Here is a 19,056-nt window from a genome sequence, read left to right as displayed (position 1 = left end):
ACTGTCCCTTCTGCCAGCCATTCGTGAGGTGCTGCATCACACGCTGTAGCAGAGGATCCTTGGCCGTTTCCTCACGAATTTGGATGACCCTCTCATCAGTGGCCGGAAGGTTGGAGGCACACAATTGCACCTGCGCATTGATTTGGCAGACAAAGTTAGTTTGTTCACACGGTGTGGTGATAGACCTGGAAAGGGCATCTGCAACAATGAGTTCTTTGCCTGGCGTGTAGACAAGTTCAAAGTCATAGCGGCGTAGCTTGAGAAGGATTCGTTGTAACCGAGGCGTCATGTCATTCAAATCCTTCTGGATTATGTGGACTAGTGGCCTGTGGTCCGTCTCAACTGTGAATTATGGGAGGCCATACACATAGTCATGAAATTTGTCGATTCCCGTTAGGAGGCCCAGGCATTCCTTCTCGATCTGAGCGTACCATTGCTCAGTGGGCGTCATGGCTCTGGAGGCATACGCAACTGGGGCCCATGAGGAGGAGTCATCCCGTTGGAGGAGCACCGCCCCAAAGCCGTCCTGGCTCGTGTCAGTGGATATTTTTGTCTCTTTGGTAGGGTCGAAGAATGCCAGAACCGGGGCTGTGGTGAGTTTTGCCCTGAGCTCACACCATTCGTTCCCATGAGCGGGCAGCCACTGGAATTCCGTCGACTTTTTGACGAGATGGCGGAGGGCGATGTTGGGAATGAACTTCCCGAGGAAGTTGACCATCCCTAGAAAGCGGAGGCCCCCCTTCTTGTCCACTGGGGCCTTCATGGCGTTGATCGCCGAGACCTTGTCAGCATCTGGCCGCACGCCTTGCTGCGAGATGTGGTCACCAAGGAATTTGATTTCTGATTGACCGAACGAGCACTTGGCTCTGTTGAGTTGGAGGCCATGCTCATGGATTCTGTGGAATACCTGCTTGAGGCGATCGATATGTTCTTGAGGAGTTGTGGACCAGATTATGACATCGTCAACATACACGCGCACCCCCTCGATACCCTCCATCATCTGTTCCATGATGTGGTGAAATACCTCTGAGACAGTGATGATGCCAAAAGGCATCCGGTTGTAGCAGTAGCGACCGAACGGGGTATTGAATGTGCACAGCTTGCGACTGGATGCATCCAGCTGTATTTGCCAGAACCCCTTGGAGGTGTCCAGCTTCGTAAAGAGTTTGGCATGAGCCATCTCGCTGGTCAACTCCTCTCATTTTGGTATCGGGTAATGTTCCCTCATGATGTTGCGGTTTAGATCCTTGGGGTCGATGCAGATTCGAAGCTCCCCTGACGGCTTCTTGACACAGACCATGGAGCTGACCCAGTCCGTGGGTTCTGTAACCTTTGATATGATGCCCTAGTCCTGGAGGTCCTGTAACTGCTGCTTGAGGTGGTCCTTGAGAGGTGCCGGCACCCGACGTGGGGCGAGATTCTCCGAACCCCCGCCGGGTCGGAGAATCGCCGGAGGCTGGCGTGAATCCCGCCCCCGCCGGTTGCCGAATTCTCTGGCACCGGAGATTCGGCGGGGGCGGGAATCGCGCCGCGCCAGTTGGCGCCCCCACCCCCCCCCCCCCCCCGCGATTCTCCGGCCCGCTGCTAGAATGCCTGTCCCGCCGGCGTGGATTACCGGCGGGACAAGGTGGCGTGGGCGGGCTCCAGGGTCCTGGGGGGGGGGCGTGGGGCGATCTGGCCCCGGGGGTGCCCCCACGGTGGCCTGGCCCACGATCGGGGCCCACCGATCCGCGGGCGGGCCTGTGCCGTGGGGGCACTATTTTCCTTCTGCCTTTGCCACGGTCTCCACCATGGCGGAGGCGGAAGAGACTCCCTCCACAGCGCATGTGCGGGGATGCCGTGAGCGGCCGCTAACGCTCCCGCGCATGCGCCGCCCGGCAATGTCATTTCCGCGCCAGCTGGCGGGGCACCAAAGGCCTTTTCCGCCAGCTGGCGGGGCGGAAATCAGTCCGGCGCGGGCCTAGCACCTCAAGGTTAGGGCTCCGCCCCCCCAAGATGCGGAGGATTCCGCACCTTTGGGGCGGCGCGATGCCCGACTGATTGGCGCCGGTCGGCGGACATCGCGTCGATACTGGAGAATTTTGCCCGTGGTGCGTGGATCTCGGGGGTGGCGTTTGGTTTGAGCAGGATTTTGTATCGGTATGGGAGTGTGTATTCCGTTGAACACCCTGTGGTACTGCGTGATGATGTCATCAATTTAAGCCTGGAAGTTCTCATCAGGTGAGGCTGTCGCCTGTGAGGATGACATGGTGTGGACTCACTGAACCAAGTTCAGGAGTTTGCAGGCCCAAGCACCGAGCAGGGATGCTCTGTCAGGTCCCACGATCTCAAATCGCAGTGTCGCTTTAAATGACTTATTGGAAACTCTGAGTTGGCATGAGCCACTGGCAGCTATGGCATTGCCATTGTAGTCAAGGAGCAGGCAGGCCGGTGGAAGAATGCTTGGTCTGACGCGGATGGTGTCAAGATCGGATTTGGAGATGCCCTCCCGGTATGGAGATTTGAGGCACGCAGCATCAGGATCTGTTGGGCTGTCGGGGTCGGAGTCCGGTATGGCCTGCTGTATTGAACGGACGCTTCTGCGCCGTGGCTGGAATCGCTGGATGCTGGGCAGTGGAGCAGATCTGCAAAGGGCTGCGTAGTGGCCAAGCTTGCCACACTGTAGACACCGTCGTGATTTTGCCGGACATTGCCGCTTTAAATGGGCGGAGCCACAATTCGGACACGTCATGACGCCAACGTCAGCGCGTTCCGTGCGCCATCGCGCACGCGCAGTGCGGTCGAACGACGTACGCACCTGCGCAGTCTGGTCGTCGGTCTCGCCGTCCCCTCGGTCGTGGCGCGCATGCGCAGGGACCCAGGAAAAGCGCGCGGAATGGCCACTCTCGTCGATACTTAGGCCCTGCATTTGTGCGATGGCCTGCACCCGTTCCGCCTCGTGGGAGGTTAGCTTTGCCGTTTATGCCGCCCTGATGCGGAAGTACCGATTGTTGGCACGTTCGTGGAGAACGCACGTTTCGATGGCGATGGTGAGGGTGAGCTGCTTGACTTTCAGGAGCTGCTGGCGAAGGGAATCGGGGTGGACCCCGAAAACGATCTGATCCCGGATCATGGAATCAGTGGTCGAGTCATAGTTACATGACTGCGCAAGGATGCGGAGATGGATCAGAAAGGATTGAAAAGGTTCATCCTTACCCTGAAGCCTCTGCTGGAAAACCTGCCGTTCAAAGCTCTCATTCACCTCAATGTCGCAGTGGCTGTCAAACTTCAGTAGGAATGTTTTAAATGTCATCGTGTCTTCGCCTTCAGCGAATGTAAGGGAGTTGTAGATGTGGATGGCGTGGTCCACAGCTGTGGAGACGAATAGTGCGATCTTCCTGGCGTCCGATGCGGCCTCGAGGTCAGTGGCTTCTAGAGTTGTAACTTTTGTTTGAAGAACTTCCAATTTGCACCAAGGTTGCCGGCGATGCGGAGCTGCGGAAGAGGGTGGACGTTTTCCATGTCACCGGATGGCTGTTTGCTGGTCAATGCTGATTCACTCAAGGTTGGTCCGTCTGTTTGCTGGTCAACGCTGATTCACTCAAGGTAGGTCCGTCAATTTTCAGCATCCCTCACTGGTACCATGATGTGTTGGGTAGGCTGGGTCGAAGTGGACTGCACTTGATGCAGTGTAGCGAGAGACAGACATCCAACACATGATAAGATGCAACACGATTTTATTTAACATCTAAACTATTATACATGTTCAACTGTGGATTGACACTTTGCTGACTTGACTGGAGACCTGATACTAGCCTAACCAGACTTACTAGCAACCACATGGTGTTTGCACTGGCCAGCTCTGACTGTCTCAGAGGCTGGGTCCCGAGACCACGGGAAAACTGATGCCCTCTGGCTTTATAGTGGTCGTGTCCTGTCTGGTGATTGGCTGCACTGTGCTGTGTGCTTACTGGTCATCCTGTGTGTCAATCACTGCCTGTCTGCACTCCATTGTATACATAGATGTATATTATGACATCAGGAGGTGAGTAACAGGATTCCCAGCCTCTGACATGCTCTTGTAGCCGCAGTATTTATGTGGCTAGTCCAGTTGAGTTTATGGTAAATGGTAACCCCCAGGATGTTGATATGGGGGTTTCAGTGATGGTCATGCCTTTAACACAAGGAAACCCGGTCATAGATCTCCACGTATACACATGCACACATGCACAAGCAAACACATGTGCAGACAGACACCTTTGCATGCATACTACCCTATAGCAGGAGGCCCCAGCCAATGATCACAGTCGTGTGCCTGAAACCTGGAGCCAATAGCATGAGCAAAGAGGGAACACAGAAAGGTTTGTGTTTTGTGACGAGAGTGAATCGTCACTAAGTACTCACCTGCTGGATCTCGGGGGCAGGGCAGCTGTCCTGGCTCTGTTGGCAATCACGCTGCAGTTTACAGCTCTGTGTACTTTTGCACCAGACACACTGATGGCCTTGGTCTTGCCGGCCCCAGCAAGCTGAGCAGTCATTGCTCCCACTCTCACAGTTATACACTTCCACTGCCGAAACACATCAAAACTGTACCAGTTAGTGCTGTCCTCGGGGCTCTATATATACATCCGCCTATTGAATGAGCTTTGCTAACAGTTCCGCACTTTTGGAGAATGTTTAATCAATTACACACAGATCTTCATGTACAGATCCTCAGCACTGAGTAACACTAAACCCCAAACCAGTGTGAATGTCCCAATCGCATCTCCAGGAAACTCAAACTGCGATTCCCAACACCAAATCCTTTGTAGTTCCAGATTCCGCTCTAGTCCCATCAAACACTCCCAGGGCAGGTAGAGCACGGGGTTAGATACAGAGTAAAGCTCCCTCTACACCATCCCCATCAAACACTCCCAGGACAGGAACAGCACGGGGTTAGATACAGAGTAAAGCTCCCTCTACACCATCCCCATCAAACACTCCCAGGACAGGTACAGCATGGAGTTAGATTCAGAGTAAAGCTCCCTCTACACCATCCCCATCAAACACTCCCAGGACAGGTACAACACGGGGTTAGATACAGAGTAAAACTCCCTCTACACTGCCCCCACCAAACACTCCCAAGACAGGTACAGCATGGAGTTAGATACAGTGTAAAGCTCCCTCTGCACTGTCCCCATCAAACACTCCCAGCACATGTACAGCACGGGGTTAGATACAGAGTATAGCTCCCTCTATACTGTCCCCACCAAACACTCCCAAGACAGGTACAGCATGGAGTTAGATAGAGTAAAGCTCCCTCTACACTGCCCCCATCAAACACTCCCAGGACAGGTACAGCATGGAGTTAGATACAGAGTAAAGCTCCCTCTACACTGTCCCCACCAAACACTCCCAAGACAGAAACAGCATGGAGTTCGATACAGAGTAAAGCTCCCTCTGCACTGTCCCCATCAAACACTCCCAGGACAGGTACAGCACAGGGTGAGATACAGAGTAAAGCTCCCTCTACACTGTCCCCATCAAACACTCCCAGGACAGGTACAGCATGGAGTTAGATTCAGAGTAAAGCTCCCTCTACACTGTCCCCATCAATCACTCCCAGGACACGTACAGTACGGGGTTAAATACAGAGTAAAGTTAATTTTATCAATGTGTGATGTTTGAAGGTAGCCCTCTGTTGCTTCAGGATTTGCTGTTAGTTCTACACAGGAACTAATCTTGTCACTCTTTGATTGGAGTAACTCAGTTAATTCCAAATAGTGTTGCATTGATTCAAATGACGTTGCAGAATAATGGAGTGTCTCTGCATTTCACATGCTGATGTTTCACTTCCTAACTACACTGGCCCAGGTCTGGTTATTCACTTCAAATAATCACTCTGCTGCTTAAATATGCAAATCGGGGTCCTGCGGCAGTCATTAAAATCAATGAAAAGGTGCACTTGCCCTGGTTTAGCAGCTAGTAACTGGCCTAAAGGGCTGCTCAGAAATGGCTTCCTGTTATCGAAAGGCCTGGAAATCTGTCTTCCTCCGATGACCAACAGTTCCAATCTGCTATAGATGGACCAGTCCTCCACTCCTGAAAGAGTGTCAGGCGCAGTGTCCCGAGCTCATACCACGCTCTCTAATCAAATTCCAGCCTACTTGGCACCCAGAGGGTTCACACAAAGGTCCGTCTCTGAATTGACCTTGGGCCCCAGACTTTTATGTATGGATGGGGTATCCAGGAAGGCTTGTTGATGCAATATGTAGATAGTCCAACTGGGGAAGGGTCAGTACTGGACCTGCTTTTGGGGAATGAGCCTGGACAGGTGGTTGAAGTTTCAGGAGGGGAACATTTTGGGAGTAGTGACCACAATTTCGCAAGTTTTAGGGATGAGGGTAACCCTCACGTTAAGGTGCTAAACTGGGGAAAGGCAAATTACGATAACATTAGACAGAAATTGAAGAATTTGGATTGGGTGCGGCTGTTGGAGGGTAAATCAACATCTATGATTCTATGACGTGCAAATCTTTCAAGCGACAGTTGATTAGGATTCAGGAAAGTCACATTCCTGAGAGAATGAAGGATAAGTATGGGAATTTAGGGACCTTTGGATAACGAGGGATATTGTGAACCTTGTCAAAAAGAAAAAGGAGGCATTTGTACAGTTTAGAAGGGTGGGGACAGTCGAAACACTTGAGGAGTATAAAGAAAGTAGGAAAGAAGTTAAGCGGAAAATTAGGAGGGCTAGGAGGGGTCATGAAAAATCTTTAGCAAGTAGGATTATGCTGACTCCCAAAGCTTTTTATTCATATGTAAAAAGCAAGAGGGTGGCCAGGGAAAGGATTGGACCACTTAAGGACAGTGGGGGGAATCTATGTGTTGAGCCAGAGGAAATGGGCGAGGTACTAAATGAGTACTTTGCATCAATGTTCACCAAAGAAAAGGACTTTGTGGAAGATGATTCCTGGGTAGGGTGTGTGGTCATTTAGGGCCATGTTGACATCGAAAAGGAGGAGGTATTGGGTCTTTTAAAAGACATTAAGGTAGATAAGTCTCCTGGGCCAGATGGGATTTACCCAGAATATTGAGGGAAGCTTGGGAGGAAATTGCTGGGGCCTTGACTGACATCTTTGTATCCTCATTGGCTACAGGTGAGATCCCAGAGGACTGAAGAATAGCTAATGTGGTACCGCTGTTTAAGAAAGGTAGCAGGGATAATCCTGGAAACTATAGGCTGATGAACCTCACATTGGTAGTAGGTAAATTATTGGAGAGAATTCTCATGGACAGGATTATATCTATTTGGAAAAATATAGACTGATATGCGATAGACAGCATGGTTTTGTGAAGGGGAGGCGTGCCTCACTAACTTGATCGAGTTTTTTGAGGAGGTGACAAAGATGATTGATGAGGGGAGGGCAGTGGATGTTGTTTACATGGACTGCAGTAAGCCTTTGACAAGGTGCCTCATGGCAGACTGGTACAAAAGATGAAGTCACATGGGATCAGAGGTGAGGTGGCAAGATGGATACAGAACTGGCTCAGTCACAGAAGGCAAAGGGCAGCAGTAGAAGGGTGTTTTTTTCTGAATGGAAGGTTGTGACTGGTGGTGTTCCACAGGTATCTGTGCTGGGGCCTCTGTTGTTTGTAGTATACATAAACAATTTGGAGGAAAATGTAGCCAGTCTGATTTGTAAGTTTGCGGATGACACCAAGGTCGGTGGTGTGGCAGATAGTGTTGAGGATTGTCAGAGGATACTGCAGGACATAGATAGATTGGAGACTTGGGCAGAGAAATGGCAAATGGAATTTAATCCAGACAAATGTGAGGTAATGCATTTTGGTAGGGCTAACATAGAGGGGAAATATACCGTAAATGAGAAAGTTCTTATGAATATAGAAAGTCAGAGAGATCTGGACGTGTAGGTCCACAGATCTTTGAAAGTAACAACACAAGTGGACAAGATAGTCAAGAAAGCATAAGGAATGCTTGCCTTCATTGGTCAGGGCATCGAGTATAAAAACTGGCAAGTCATGCTACAGGTGTATAGACCCTTGGTAAGGCCGTACTTGGAATATTGCGCACAATTCTGGTCACCACACAATCAGAAGGATGTGGAGGCTTTGGAGAGGGTGCAGAGGAGGTTTTCCAGGATGTTGCCTGGTCTGGAGGGTGTTAGCTATGTGGAGAGGCTGAATAGACTCGGACTGTTTACATTAGAACAACGGAGGTTGAAGGGTGACCTGATAGAGGTCTACAAGATTATGAGGGGCATGGATAGAGTGGATGGGCAGGCACTCTTTCCCAGGCTGGAGGGGTCAGTCACCGGGGGCATAGGTTTAAGGTCATGGGGCAAAGTTCAGAGGAGATGTGCGAGGCAGGTTTTTTACACAGAGGGTGGTGAGTGCCTTGAACGCGTTGTCAACAAATACATGGATGTGATGGGTATAGAGGGATACGGCACTAGGAAGTGCTGAGGGTTTTGGCCAAGGTTGGTATCATGACCAATACAGGCTTGGAGGGCCAAAGGGCCTGTTCCTGTGCTGTATTGTTCTTTGTTCTTTATACTGAGCAGGTGAGTGGGGTCACTTGTCAGCTGCTGCCTAGCCTGTATCAGACAATCACTGAATTCCTCCACCACTGCATCCAATCAATGGTACCAATGATCTGGCACTGACAAAATGAGCTGAATAGCCTACTACTGTACCAGTTAGTAAGTGTTCCATGTTAAAGGAGCAATCTCGGATGTAATGGAGGTTGGTTTGCGCTCCGGATCTGTAGCTACAAGTTACATCAGGTGAACAGCCAACAATAAGGTCGAGGAAGTTCAGTCTGAACCAAACTGCATGCCCAGCCCCCAACAACCAATAGATCTCTCACTGACATTAGATAATAAATTAACAAAACCTGAGGTGGTGCTCGGATTGTCAATATACTTCTCTCGTTCCCCACTCAGCCTCAAGTGGATTTCAAACAGCTGGCTCCTGTTGGATGTGGAGAGCTGAAAGAATAAAGGAGAAGGTTGGTATTTGAGAGAGGGAGTGGGGGCCTCGTTTACACAACACCCCAGCACTGCTTCCTCCACCATGTACACTCACATGATGAAACCCGGACACAGAGATTCACATGGACACTCTTCACTGTGACAACTGGCAGGGTTAAAGAGGACTTTGGGCTTAATGGAGTTATAGGGAGTTGTATGGGTTGGTGAGGTTATACAGAGCTGCTTAGGCTTAGTTAGTGAGGTTATAGAGGGTTTGCAGCAGTTAGTGAGGTTATAGAGAGTTAGTAATGGTTATTTATGGGCGGCACGGTAGCACAATGGTTAGCACTGTTGCTTCAGAGCGCCAGGGTTTCAGGTTCGATTCCCGACTTGGGTCACTGTCTGTGCAGAGTCTGCACGTTCTCCCTGTGTCTGCGTGGGTTTTCTCCGGGTGCTCTGGTATCCTCCCACAAATGCCGAAAGACGTACTGTTAGGTAATTTGGACATTCTGAATTCTCCCTCAGTGTACCCGAACAGGCACCGGAATGTGGCGACGAGAGAATTTTCACAGTAACTTCATTGCAGTGTTAATGTAAGTCTACTTGTGACAATAATAAAAGTATTATTATTATCGTTGGTAGGGGTTAGTTCATGAAGTTATAAAATGCTGGGAGGAGTTAGTTAGTGGGACTATCGAGGAAAGACAGTGGTTAGTTAATTAATAGGGGTTAGTTACTGACATTACAAAATGTTGATAGGTTTTTTTGTGAAGTTGCAAAGTGTTGGTGGTGCTTTGTTAGTGAAGTTACAGGGTATTGGTAGGGGCTGGTTAGTGAAGTTACAGAGTGTTGGTAGGGATTGGTTAGTGAAGTTACAGAGTGTTGGTAGGGATTGGTTAGTGAAGTTACAGAGTGTTGGTAGTGGCTGGTTAGTGAAGTGAAATTACAGAGTGTTGGTAGGGGTTGGTTAATGAAGTTACAGAGTGTTGGTAGGGCCTGGTTAGTGAAGTTACAGAGAGTTGGTAGGAGCTGGTTACTGAAGTTAAAGAATGTTGGTAGGGGTTGGTTAGTGAAGTGAAGTTACAGAGTGTTGGTAGGGGTTGGTTAGTGAAGTTACAGAGTGTTGGTAGCGGCTGATTAGTGAAGTTACAGAGTGTTGGTAGGGGCTGATTGGTGAAATTACAGAGTGTTGGTCGGGGTTGGTTAGTGAAGTGAAGTTACAGAGTGTTGGTAGGTGCTGGTTAGTGAACTTCCAGTATGTTGGTAGGGTTTGATTAGTGAAGTTACAGAGTGTTGGTAGGGGTTGGTTAGTGAAGGTACAGAGCCTTGGTAGGGGTTGGTTAGTGAAGTGAAGTTACAGAGTGTTGGTAGGGGCTGGTTACTGAAGTTAAAGAATGTTGGTAGGGGTTGGTTAGTGAAGTGAAGTTACAGAGTGTTGGTAGGGGTTGGTTAGTGAAGTTACAGAGTGTTGGTAGCGGCTGATTAGTGAAGTTACAGAGCGTTGGTAGGGTTTGATTAGTGAAGTTACAGAGTGTTGGTAGGGGCTGATTGGTGAAGTTACAGAGTGTTGGTAGGGGTTGGTTAGTGAAGTTACAGAGTGTTGGTAGGGGTTGGTTAGTGAAGTGAAGTTACAGAGTGTTGGTAGGGGCTGGTTGGTGATGTTACAGAGTGTTGGTAGCGGCTGATTAGTGAAGTTACAGAGTGTTGGTAGGGGCTGGTTAGTGAAGTAAAGTTCCAGAGTGTTGGTAAGGGTTAGTTAGTGAAGTTCCAGAGTGTTGGTAGGGGCGGGTTGGTGAAGTTACAGAGTGTTGGTAGCGGCTGATTAGTGAAGTTACAGAGTGTTGGTAGGAGCTGGTTAGTGAAGTTACAGAGTGTTGGTAGGGGCTGGTTAGTGAAGTAAAGTTCCAGAGTGTTGGTAAGGGTTAGTTAGTGAAGTTACAGAGTGTTGGTAGGGGCTGATTGGTGAAATTACAGAGTGCTGGTAGGGGCTGGTTAGTGAAGTGGAGTTACAGAGTGTTGGTAGGGGTTGGTTCGTGAAGTGAAGTTACAGAGTGTTGGTAGGGGTTGGTTAGTGAAGTTACAGTGTGCTGTTAGGGGGTGGTTAGTGAAGTTACAGAGTGTTGGTAGGGGTTGGTTAGTGAAGTTACAGAGTGCTGATAGGGGCTGATTGGTGAAATTACAGAGTGCTGGTAGGGGCTGGTTAGTGAAGTGAAGTTACAGAGTGTTGGTAGGTGCTGGTTACTGAAGTTAAAGAATGTTGGTAGGGGTTGGTTAGTGAAGTTACAGAGTGTTGGTAGGGGTTGGTTAGTAAAGTTACAGTGTTGGTAGGGGTTGGTTAGTGAAGTAAAGTTACAGAGTGTTGGTAGGTGCTGGTTACTGAAGTTAAAGAATGTTGGTAGGGGTTGGTTAGTGAAGTTACAGAGTGTCGGTAAGGGTTAGTTAGTGAAGTTCCAGAGTGTTGGTAGGGGCTGGTTGGTGAAGTTACAGAGTGTTGGTAGCGGCTGATTGGTGAAATTACAGAGTGTTGGTCGGGGCTGGTTACTGAATTACAGAGTGTTGGTAGGGGTTGGTTAGTGAAGTTACAGAGTGTTGGTAGGGGCTGGATAGTGAAGTTACAGAGTGTTGGTAGGGGCTGGGTACTGAAGTTACAGAATGTTGGTAGGGGCTGGTTAGTGAAGTTACAGAGTGTTGGTAGGGGCTGGTTGGTGAAGTTACAGAGTGTTGGTTGGGTTTGGTTAGTGAAGTTACAGAGTGTTGGTAGGGGCTGATTGGTGAAATTACAAAGTGCTGGTAGGGGCTGGTTAGTGAAGTGGAGTTACAGAGTGTTTGTAGGGGTTGGTTCGTGAAGTGAAGTTACAGAGTGTTGGTAGGGGTTGGTTAGTGAAGTTACAGTGTGCTGTTAGGGGGTGGTTAGTGAAGTTACAGAGTGTTGGTAGGGGTTGGTTAGTGAAGTTACAGAGTGCTGATAGGGGCTGATTGGTGAAATTACAGAGTGCTGGTAGGGGCTGGTTAGTGAAGTGAAGTTACAGAGTGTTGGTAGGTGCTGGTTACTGAAGTTAAAGAATGTTGGTAGGGGTTGGTTAGTGAAGTTACAGAGTGTTGGTAGGGGTTGGTTAGTAAAGTTACAGAGTGTTGGTAGGGGTTGGTTAGTGAAGTAAAGTTACAGAGTGTTGGTAGGTGCTGGTTACTGAAGTTAAAGAATGTTGGTAGGGGTTGGTTAGTGAAGTGAAGTTACAGAGTGTTGGTAGGGGTTGGTTAGTGAAGTTACAGAGTGTCGGTAAGGGTTAGTTAGTGAAGTTCCAGAGTGTTGGTAGGGGCTGGTTGGTGAAGTTACAGAGTGTTGGTAGCGGCTGATTGGTGAAATTACAGAGTGTTGGTCGGGGCTGGTTACTGAATTACAGAGTGTTGGTAGGGGTTGGTTAGTGAAGTTACAGAGTGTTGGTAGGGGCTGGATAGTGAAGTTACAGAGTGTTGGTAGGGGCTGGGTACTGAAGTTACAGAATGTTGGTAGGGGCTGGTTAGTGAAGTTACAGAGTGTTGGTAGGGGCTGGTTGGTGAAGTTACAGAGTGTTGGTAGGGGTTGGTTAATGAAGTTACAGAGTGTTGGTAGGGCCTGGTTAGTGAAGTTACAGAGAGTTGGTAGGAGCTGGTTAGTGAAGTTGCAGAGTGTAGGAAGGGGCTAGTTAGTGAAGTTACAGAGTGTTGGTAGGGGGTGGTTAGTGAAGTTACAAAGTGTTGGTAGGGGTTGGTTAGTGAAGTTACAGAGTCTTGGTAGGGGCTGGTTAGTGAACTTCCAGTATGTTGGTAGGGTTTGATTAGTGAAGTTACAGAGTGTTGGTAGGGGTTGGTTAGTGAAGGTACAGAGCCTTGGTAGGGGTTGGTTAGTGAAGTGAAGTTACAGAGTGTTGGTAGGGGTTGGTTAGTGAAGTTACAGAGTGTTGGTAGCGGCTGATTAGTGAAGTTACAGAGTGTTGGTAGGGGCTGATTGGTGAAATTACAGAGTGTTGGTAGGGGTTGGTTAGTGAAGTGAAGTTACAGAGTGTTGGTAGGTGCTGGTTAGTGAACTTCCAGTATGTTGGTAGGGTTTGATTAGTGAAGTTACAGAGTGTTGGTAGGGGTTGGTTAGTGAAGGTACAGAGCCTTGGTAGGGGTTGGTTAGTGAAGTGAAGTTACAGAGTGTTGGTAGGGGCTGGTTACTGAAGTTAAAGAATGTTGGTAGGGGTTGGTTAGTGAAGTGAAGTTACAGAGTGTTGGTAGGGGTTGGTTAGTGAAGTTACAGAGTGTTGGTAGCGGCTGATTAGTGAAGTTACAGAGCGTTGGTAGGGGCTGATTGGCGAAATTACAGAGTGTTGGTAGGGGCTGGTTAGTGAAGTGTAGTTACAGAGTGTTGGTAGGGTTTGATTAGTGAAGTTACAGAGTGTTGGTAGGGGCTGATTGGTGAAGTTACAGAGTGTTGGTAGGGGTTGGTTAGTGAAGTTACAGAGTGTTGGTAGGGGTTGGTTAGTGAAGTGAAGTTACAGAGTGTTGGTAGGGGCTGGTTGGTGATGTTACAGAGTGTTGGTAGGGGTTGGTTAGTGAAGGTACAGAGCCTTGGTAGGGGTTGGTTAGTGAAGTGAAGTTACAGAGTGTTGGTAGGGGCTGGTTACTGAAGTTAAAGAATGTTGGTAGGGGTTGATTAGTGAAGTTACAGAGTGTTGGTAGGTGCTGCTTACTGAAGTTACAGAGCATTGGTAGGTGCTGGTTACTGAAGTTAAAGAATGTTGGTAGGGGTTGGTTAGTGAAGTGAAGTTACAGAGTGTTGGTAGGGGTTGGTTAGTGAAGTTACAGAGTGTTGGTAGCGGCTGATTAGTGAAGTTACAGAGTGTTGGTAGGGGCTGATTGGTGAAATTACAGAGTGTTGGTCGGGGTTGGTTAGTGAAGTGAAGTTACAGAGTGTTGGTAGGTGCTGGTTAGTGAACTTCCAGTATGTTGGTAGGGTTTGATTAGTGAAGTTACAGAGTGTTGGTAGGGGTTGGTTAGTGAAGGTACAGAGCCTTGGTAGGGGTTGGTTAGTGAAGTGAAGTTACAGAGTGTTGGTAGGGGCTGGTTACTGAAGTTAAAGAATGTTGGTAGGGGTTGGTTAGTGAAGTGAAGTTACAGAGTGTTGGTAGGGGTTGGTTAGTGAAGTTACAGAGTGTTGGTAGCGGCTGATTAGTGAAGTTACAGAGCGTTGGTAGGGGCTGATTGGCGAAATTACAGAGTGTTGGTAGGGGCTGGTTAGTGAAGTGTAGTTACAGAGTGTTGGTAGGGTTTGATTAGTGAAGTTACAGAGTGTTGGTAGGGGCTGATTGGTGAAGTTACAGAGTGTTGGTAGGGGTTGGTTAGTGAAGTTACAGAGTGTTGGTAGGGGTTGGTTAGTGAAGTGAAGTTACAGAGTGTTGGTAGGGGCTGGTTGGTGATGTTACAGAGTGTTGGTAGCGGCTGATTAGTGAGGTTACAGAGTGTTGGTAGGGGCTGGTTAGTGAAGTAAAGTTCCAGAGTGTTGGTAAGGGTTAGTTAGTGAAGTTCCAGAGTGTTGGTAGGGGCGGGTTGTTGAAGTTACAGAGTGTTGGTAGCGGCTGATTAGTGAAGTTACAGAGTGTTGGTAGGGGCTGGTTAGTGAAGTTACAGAGTGTTGGTTGGGTTTGGTTAGTGAAGTTACAGAGTGTTGGTAGGGGCTGATTGGTGAAATTACAGAGTGCTGGTAGGGGCTGGTTAGTGAAGTGGAGTTACAGAGTGTTGGTAGGGGTTGGTTCGTGAAGTGAAGTTACAGAGTGTTGGTAGGGGTTGGTTAGTGAAGTTACAGTGTGCTGTTAGGGGGTGGTTAGTGAAGTTACAGAGTGTTGGTAGGGGTTGGTTAGTGAAGTGAAGTTACAGAGTGTTGGTAGGGGTTGGTTAGTGAAGTTACAGAGTGTCGGTAAGGGTTAGTTAGTGAAGTTCCAGAGTGTTGGTAGGGGCTGGTTGGTGAAGTTACAGAGTGTTGGTAGCGGCTGATTGGTGAAATTACAGAGTGTTGGTCGGGGCTGGTTACTGAATTACAGAGTGTTGGTAGGGGTTGGTTAGTGAAGTTACAGAGTGTTGGTAGGGGCTGGATAGTGAAGTTACAGAGTGTTGGTAGGGGCTGGGTACTGAAGTTACAGAATGTTGGTAGGGGCTGGTTAGTGAAGTTACAGAGTGTTGGTAGGGGCTGGTTGGTGAAGTTACAGAGTGTTGGTAGGGGTTGGTTAGTGAAGTGAAGTTACAGAGTGTTGGTAGGGGTTGGTTAGTGAAGTGAAGTTACAGAGTGTTGGTAGGGGTTGGTTAGTGAAGTTACAGAGTGCTGGTAGAGAGGGTGGTTAGTGAAGTTACAGAGTGTTGGTAGGGGCTGGTTGGTGAAGTTACCGAGTGTTGTTAGGGGCTGGTTACTGAATTACAGAGTGTTGGTAGGGGCTGGTTGGTGAAGTTACCGAGTGTTGGTAGGGGTTGGTTAGTGAAGTGAAGTTACAGAGTGTTGGTAGGTGCTGGTTACTGAAGTTACAGAGCATTGGTAGGTGCTCGTTACTGAAGTTAAAGAATGTTGGTAGGGGTTGGTTAGTGAAGTGAAGTTACAGAGTGTTGGTAGGGGTTGGTTAGTGAAGTTACAGTGTGTTGGTAGCGGCTGATTAGTGAAGTTACAGAGTGTTGGTAGGGGCTGATTGGTGAAATTACAGAGTGTTGGTAGGGGTTGGTTAGTGAAGTGAAGTTACAGAGTGTTGGTAGGTGCTGGTTAGTGAACTTCCAGTCTGTTGGTAGGGTTTGATTAGTGAAGTTACAGAGTGTTGGTAGGGGTTGGTTAGTGAAGGTACAGAGCCTTGGTAGGGGTTGGTTAGTGAAGTGAAGTTACAGAGTGTTGGTAGGGGCTGGTTACTGAAGTTAAAGAATGTTGGTAGGGGTTGGTTAGTGAAGTGAAGTTACAGAGTGTTGGTAGGGGTTGGTTAGTGAAGTTACAGAGTGTTGGTAGGGGCTGATTGGTGAAATTACAGAGTGTTGGTAGGGGCTGGTGAGTGAAGTGTAGTTACAGAGTGTTGGTAGGGTTTGATTAGTGAAGTTACAGAGTGTTGGTAGGGGCTGATTGGTGAAATTACAGAGTGCTGGTAGGGGCTGGTTAGTGAAGTGAAGTTACAGAGTTTTGGAAGGGGTTGGTTAGTGAAGTGAAGTTACAGAGTGTTGGTAGGGTTTGTTTAGTGAAGTTACAGAGTGTTGGTAGGGGTTGGTTAGTGAAGTTACAGAGTGTTGGTAGGGGTTGGTTAGTGAAGTGAAGTTACAGAGTGTTGGTAGCGGCTGATTAGTGAAGTTACAGAGTGTTGGTAGGGGCTGGTTACTGAATTACAGAGTGTTGGTAGGGGTTGGTTAGTGAAGTTACAGAGTGTTGGTAGGGGTTGGTTAGTGAAGTGAAGTTACAGAGTGTTGGTAGCGGCTGATTAGTGAAGTTACAGAGTGTTGGTCGGGGCTGGTTACTGAATTACAGAGTGTTGGTAGGGGTTGGTTAGTGAAGTTACAGAGTGTTGGTAGGGGCTGGATAGTGAAGTTACAGAGTGTTGGTAGGGGCTGGGTACTGAAGTTACAGAATGTTGGTAGGGGCTGGTTAGTGAAGTTACAGAGTGTTGGTAGGGGCTGGTTGGTGAAGTTACAGAGTGTTGGTAGGGGTTGGTTAATGAAGTTACAGAGTGTTGGTAGGGCCTGGTTAGTGAAGTTACAGAGAGTTGGTAGGAGCTGGTTAGTGAAGTTACAGAGTGTAGGAAGGGGCTAGTTAGTGAAGTTACAGAGTGTTGGTAGGGGGTGGTTAGTGAAGTTACAAAGTGTTGGTAGGGGTTGGTTAGTGAAGTTACAGAGTCTTGGTAGGGGCTGGTTAGTGAACTTCCAGTATGTTGGTAGGGTTTGATTAGTGAAGTTACAGAGTGTTGGTAGGGGTTGGTTAGTGAAGGTACAGAGCCTTGGTAGGGGTTGGTTAGTGAAGTGAAGTTACAGAGTGTTGGTAGGGGTTGGTTAGTGAAGTTACAGAGTGTTGGTAGCGGCTGATTAGTGAAGTTACAGAGTGTTGGTAGGGGCTGATTGGTGAAATTACAGAGTGTTGGTAGGGGTTGGTTAGTGAAGTGAAGTTACAGAGTGTTGGTAGGTGCTGGTTAGTGAACTTCCAGTATGTTGGTAGGGTTTGATTAGTGAAGTTACAGAGTGTTGGTAGGGGTTGGTTAGTGAAGGTACAGAGCCTTGGTAGGGGTTGGTTAGTGAAGTGAAGTTACAGAGTGTTGGTAGGGGCTGGTTACTGAAGTTAAAGAATGTTGGTAGGGGTTGGTTAGTGAAGTGAAGTTACAGAGTGTTGGTAGGGGTTGGTTAGTGAAGTTACAGAGTGTTGGTAGCGGCTGATTAGTGAAGTTACAGAGCGTTGGTAGGGGCTGATTGGCGAAATTACAGAGTGTTGGTAGGGGCTGGTTAGTGAAGTGTAGTTACAGAGTGTTGGTAGGGTTTGATTAGTGAAGTTACAGAGTGTTGGTAGGGGCTGATTGGTGAAGTTACAGAGTGTTGGTAGGGGTTGGTTAGTGAAGTTACAGAGTGTTGGTAGGGGTTGGTTAGTGAAGTGAAGTTACAGAGTGTTGGTAGGGGCTGGTTGGTGATGTTACAGAGTGTTGGTAGGGGTTGGTTAGTGAAGGTACAGAGCCTTGGTAGGGGTTGGTTAGTGAAGTGAAGTTACAGAGTGTTGGTAGGGGCTGGTTACTGAAGTTAAAGAATGTTGGTAGGGGTTGATTAGTGAAGTTACAGAGTGTTGGTAGGTGCTGCTTACTGAAGTTACAGAGCATTGGTAGGTGCTGGTTACTGAAGTTAAAGAATGTTGGTAGGGGTTGGTTAGTGAAGTGAAGTTACAGAGTGTTGGTAGGGGTTGGTTAGTGAAGTTACAGAGTGTTGGTAGCGGCTGATTAGTGAAGTTACAGAGTGTTGGTAGGGGCTGATTGGTGAAATTACAGAGTGTTGGTCGGGGTTGGTTAGTGAAGTGAAGTTACAGAGTGTTGGTAGGTGCTGGTTAGTGAACTTCCAGTATGTTGGTAGGGTTTGATTAGTGAAGTTACAGAGTGTTGGTAGGGGTTGGTTAGTGAAGGTACAGAGCCTTGGTAGGGGTTGGTTAGTGAAGTGAAGTTACAGAGTGTTGGTAGGGGCTGGTTACTGAAGTTAAAGAATGTTGGTAGGGGTTGGTTAGTGAAGTGAAGTTACAGAGTGTTGGTAGGGGTTGGTTAGTGAAGTTACAGAGTGTTGGTAGCGGCTGATTAGTGAAGTTACAGAGCGTTGGTAGGGGCTGATTGGCGAAATTACAGAGTGTTGGTAGGGGCTGGTTAGTGAAGTGTAGTTACAGAGTGTTGGTAGGGTTTGATTAGTGAAGTTACAGAGTGTTGGTAGGGGCTGATTGGTGAAGTTACAGAGTGTTGGTAGGGGTTGGTTAGTGAAGTTACAGAGTGTTGGTAGGGGTTGGTTAGTGAAGTGAAGTTACAGAGTGTTGGTAGGGGCTGGTTGGTGATGTTACAGAGTGTTGGTAGCGGCTGATTAGTGAGGTTACAGAGTGTTGGTAGGGGCTGGTTAGTGAAGTAAAGTTCCAGAGTGTTGGTAAGGGTTAGTTAGTGAAGTTCCAGAGTGTTGGTAGGGGCGGGTTGTTGAAGTTACAGAGTGTTGGTAGCGGCTGATTAGTGAAGTTACAGAGTGTTGGTAGGGGCTGGTTAGTGAAGTTACAGAGTGTTGGTTGGGTTTGGTTAGTGAAGTTACAGAGTGTTGGTAGGGGCTGATTGGTGAAATTACAGAGTGCTGGTAGGGGCTGGTTAGTGAAGTGGAGTTACAGAGTGTTGGTAGGGGTTGGTTCGTGAAGTGAAGTTACAGAGTGTTGGTAGGGGTTGGTTAGTGAAGTTACAGTGTGCTGTTAGGGGGTGGTTAGTGAAGTTACAGAGTGTTGGTAGGGGTTGGTTAGTGAAGTGAAGTTACAGAGTGTTGGTAGGGGTTGGTTAGTGAAGTTACAGAGTGTCGGTAAGGGTTAGTTAGTGAAGTTCCAGAGTGTTGGTAGGGGCTGGTTGGTGAAGTTACAGAGTGTTGG

The 19,056-nt window shown here is 48.2% G+C and overlaps 1 protein-coding gene across 1 annotated transcript in view; it reads right to left on the bottom strand.

Annotated features, from left to right (window-relative positions):
- plxnd1 (plexin D1) overlaps nt 1–19,056 on the bottom strand; it is a 599,181-nt gene that overhangs the window by 296,076 nt on the left and 284,049 nt on the right. Inside the window, exons 11-12 of the mRNA XM_072471999.1 lie at nt 8,876–8,969; nt 4,384–4,547 (exon numbers count right to left, since the gene is read on the bottom strand). Of these exons, the coding sequence (XP_072328100.1) occupies nt 4,384–4,547; nt 8,876–8,969 (258 nt within the window). The remainder of the gene's footprint in view (nt 1–4,383; nt 4,548–8,875; nt 8,970–19,056) is intronic.

This window comes from Scyliorhinus torazame, chromosome 13, assembly GCF_047496885.1.
Source record: "Scyliorhinus torazame isolate Kashiwa2021f chromosome 13, sScyTor2.1, whole genome shotgun sequence".
In the NCBI taxonomy this organism is placed as follows: domain Eukaryota; kingdom Metazoa; phylum Chordata; class Chondrichthyes; order Carcharhiniformes; family Scyliorhinidae; genus Scyliorhinus; species Scyliorhinus torazame.
This window is presented reverse-complemented; position numbering and strand designations above follow the sequence as displayed.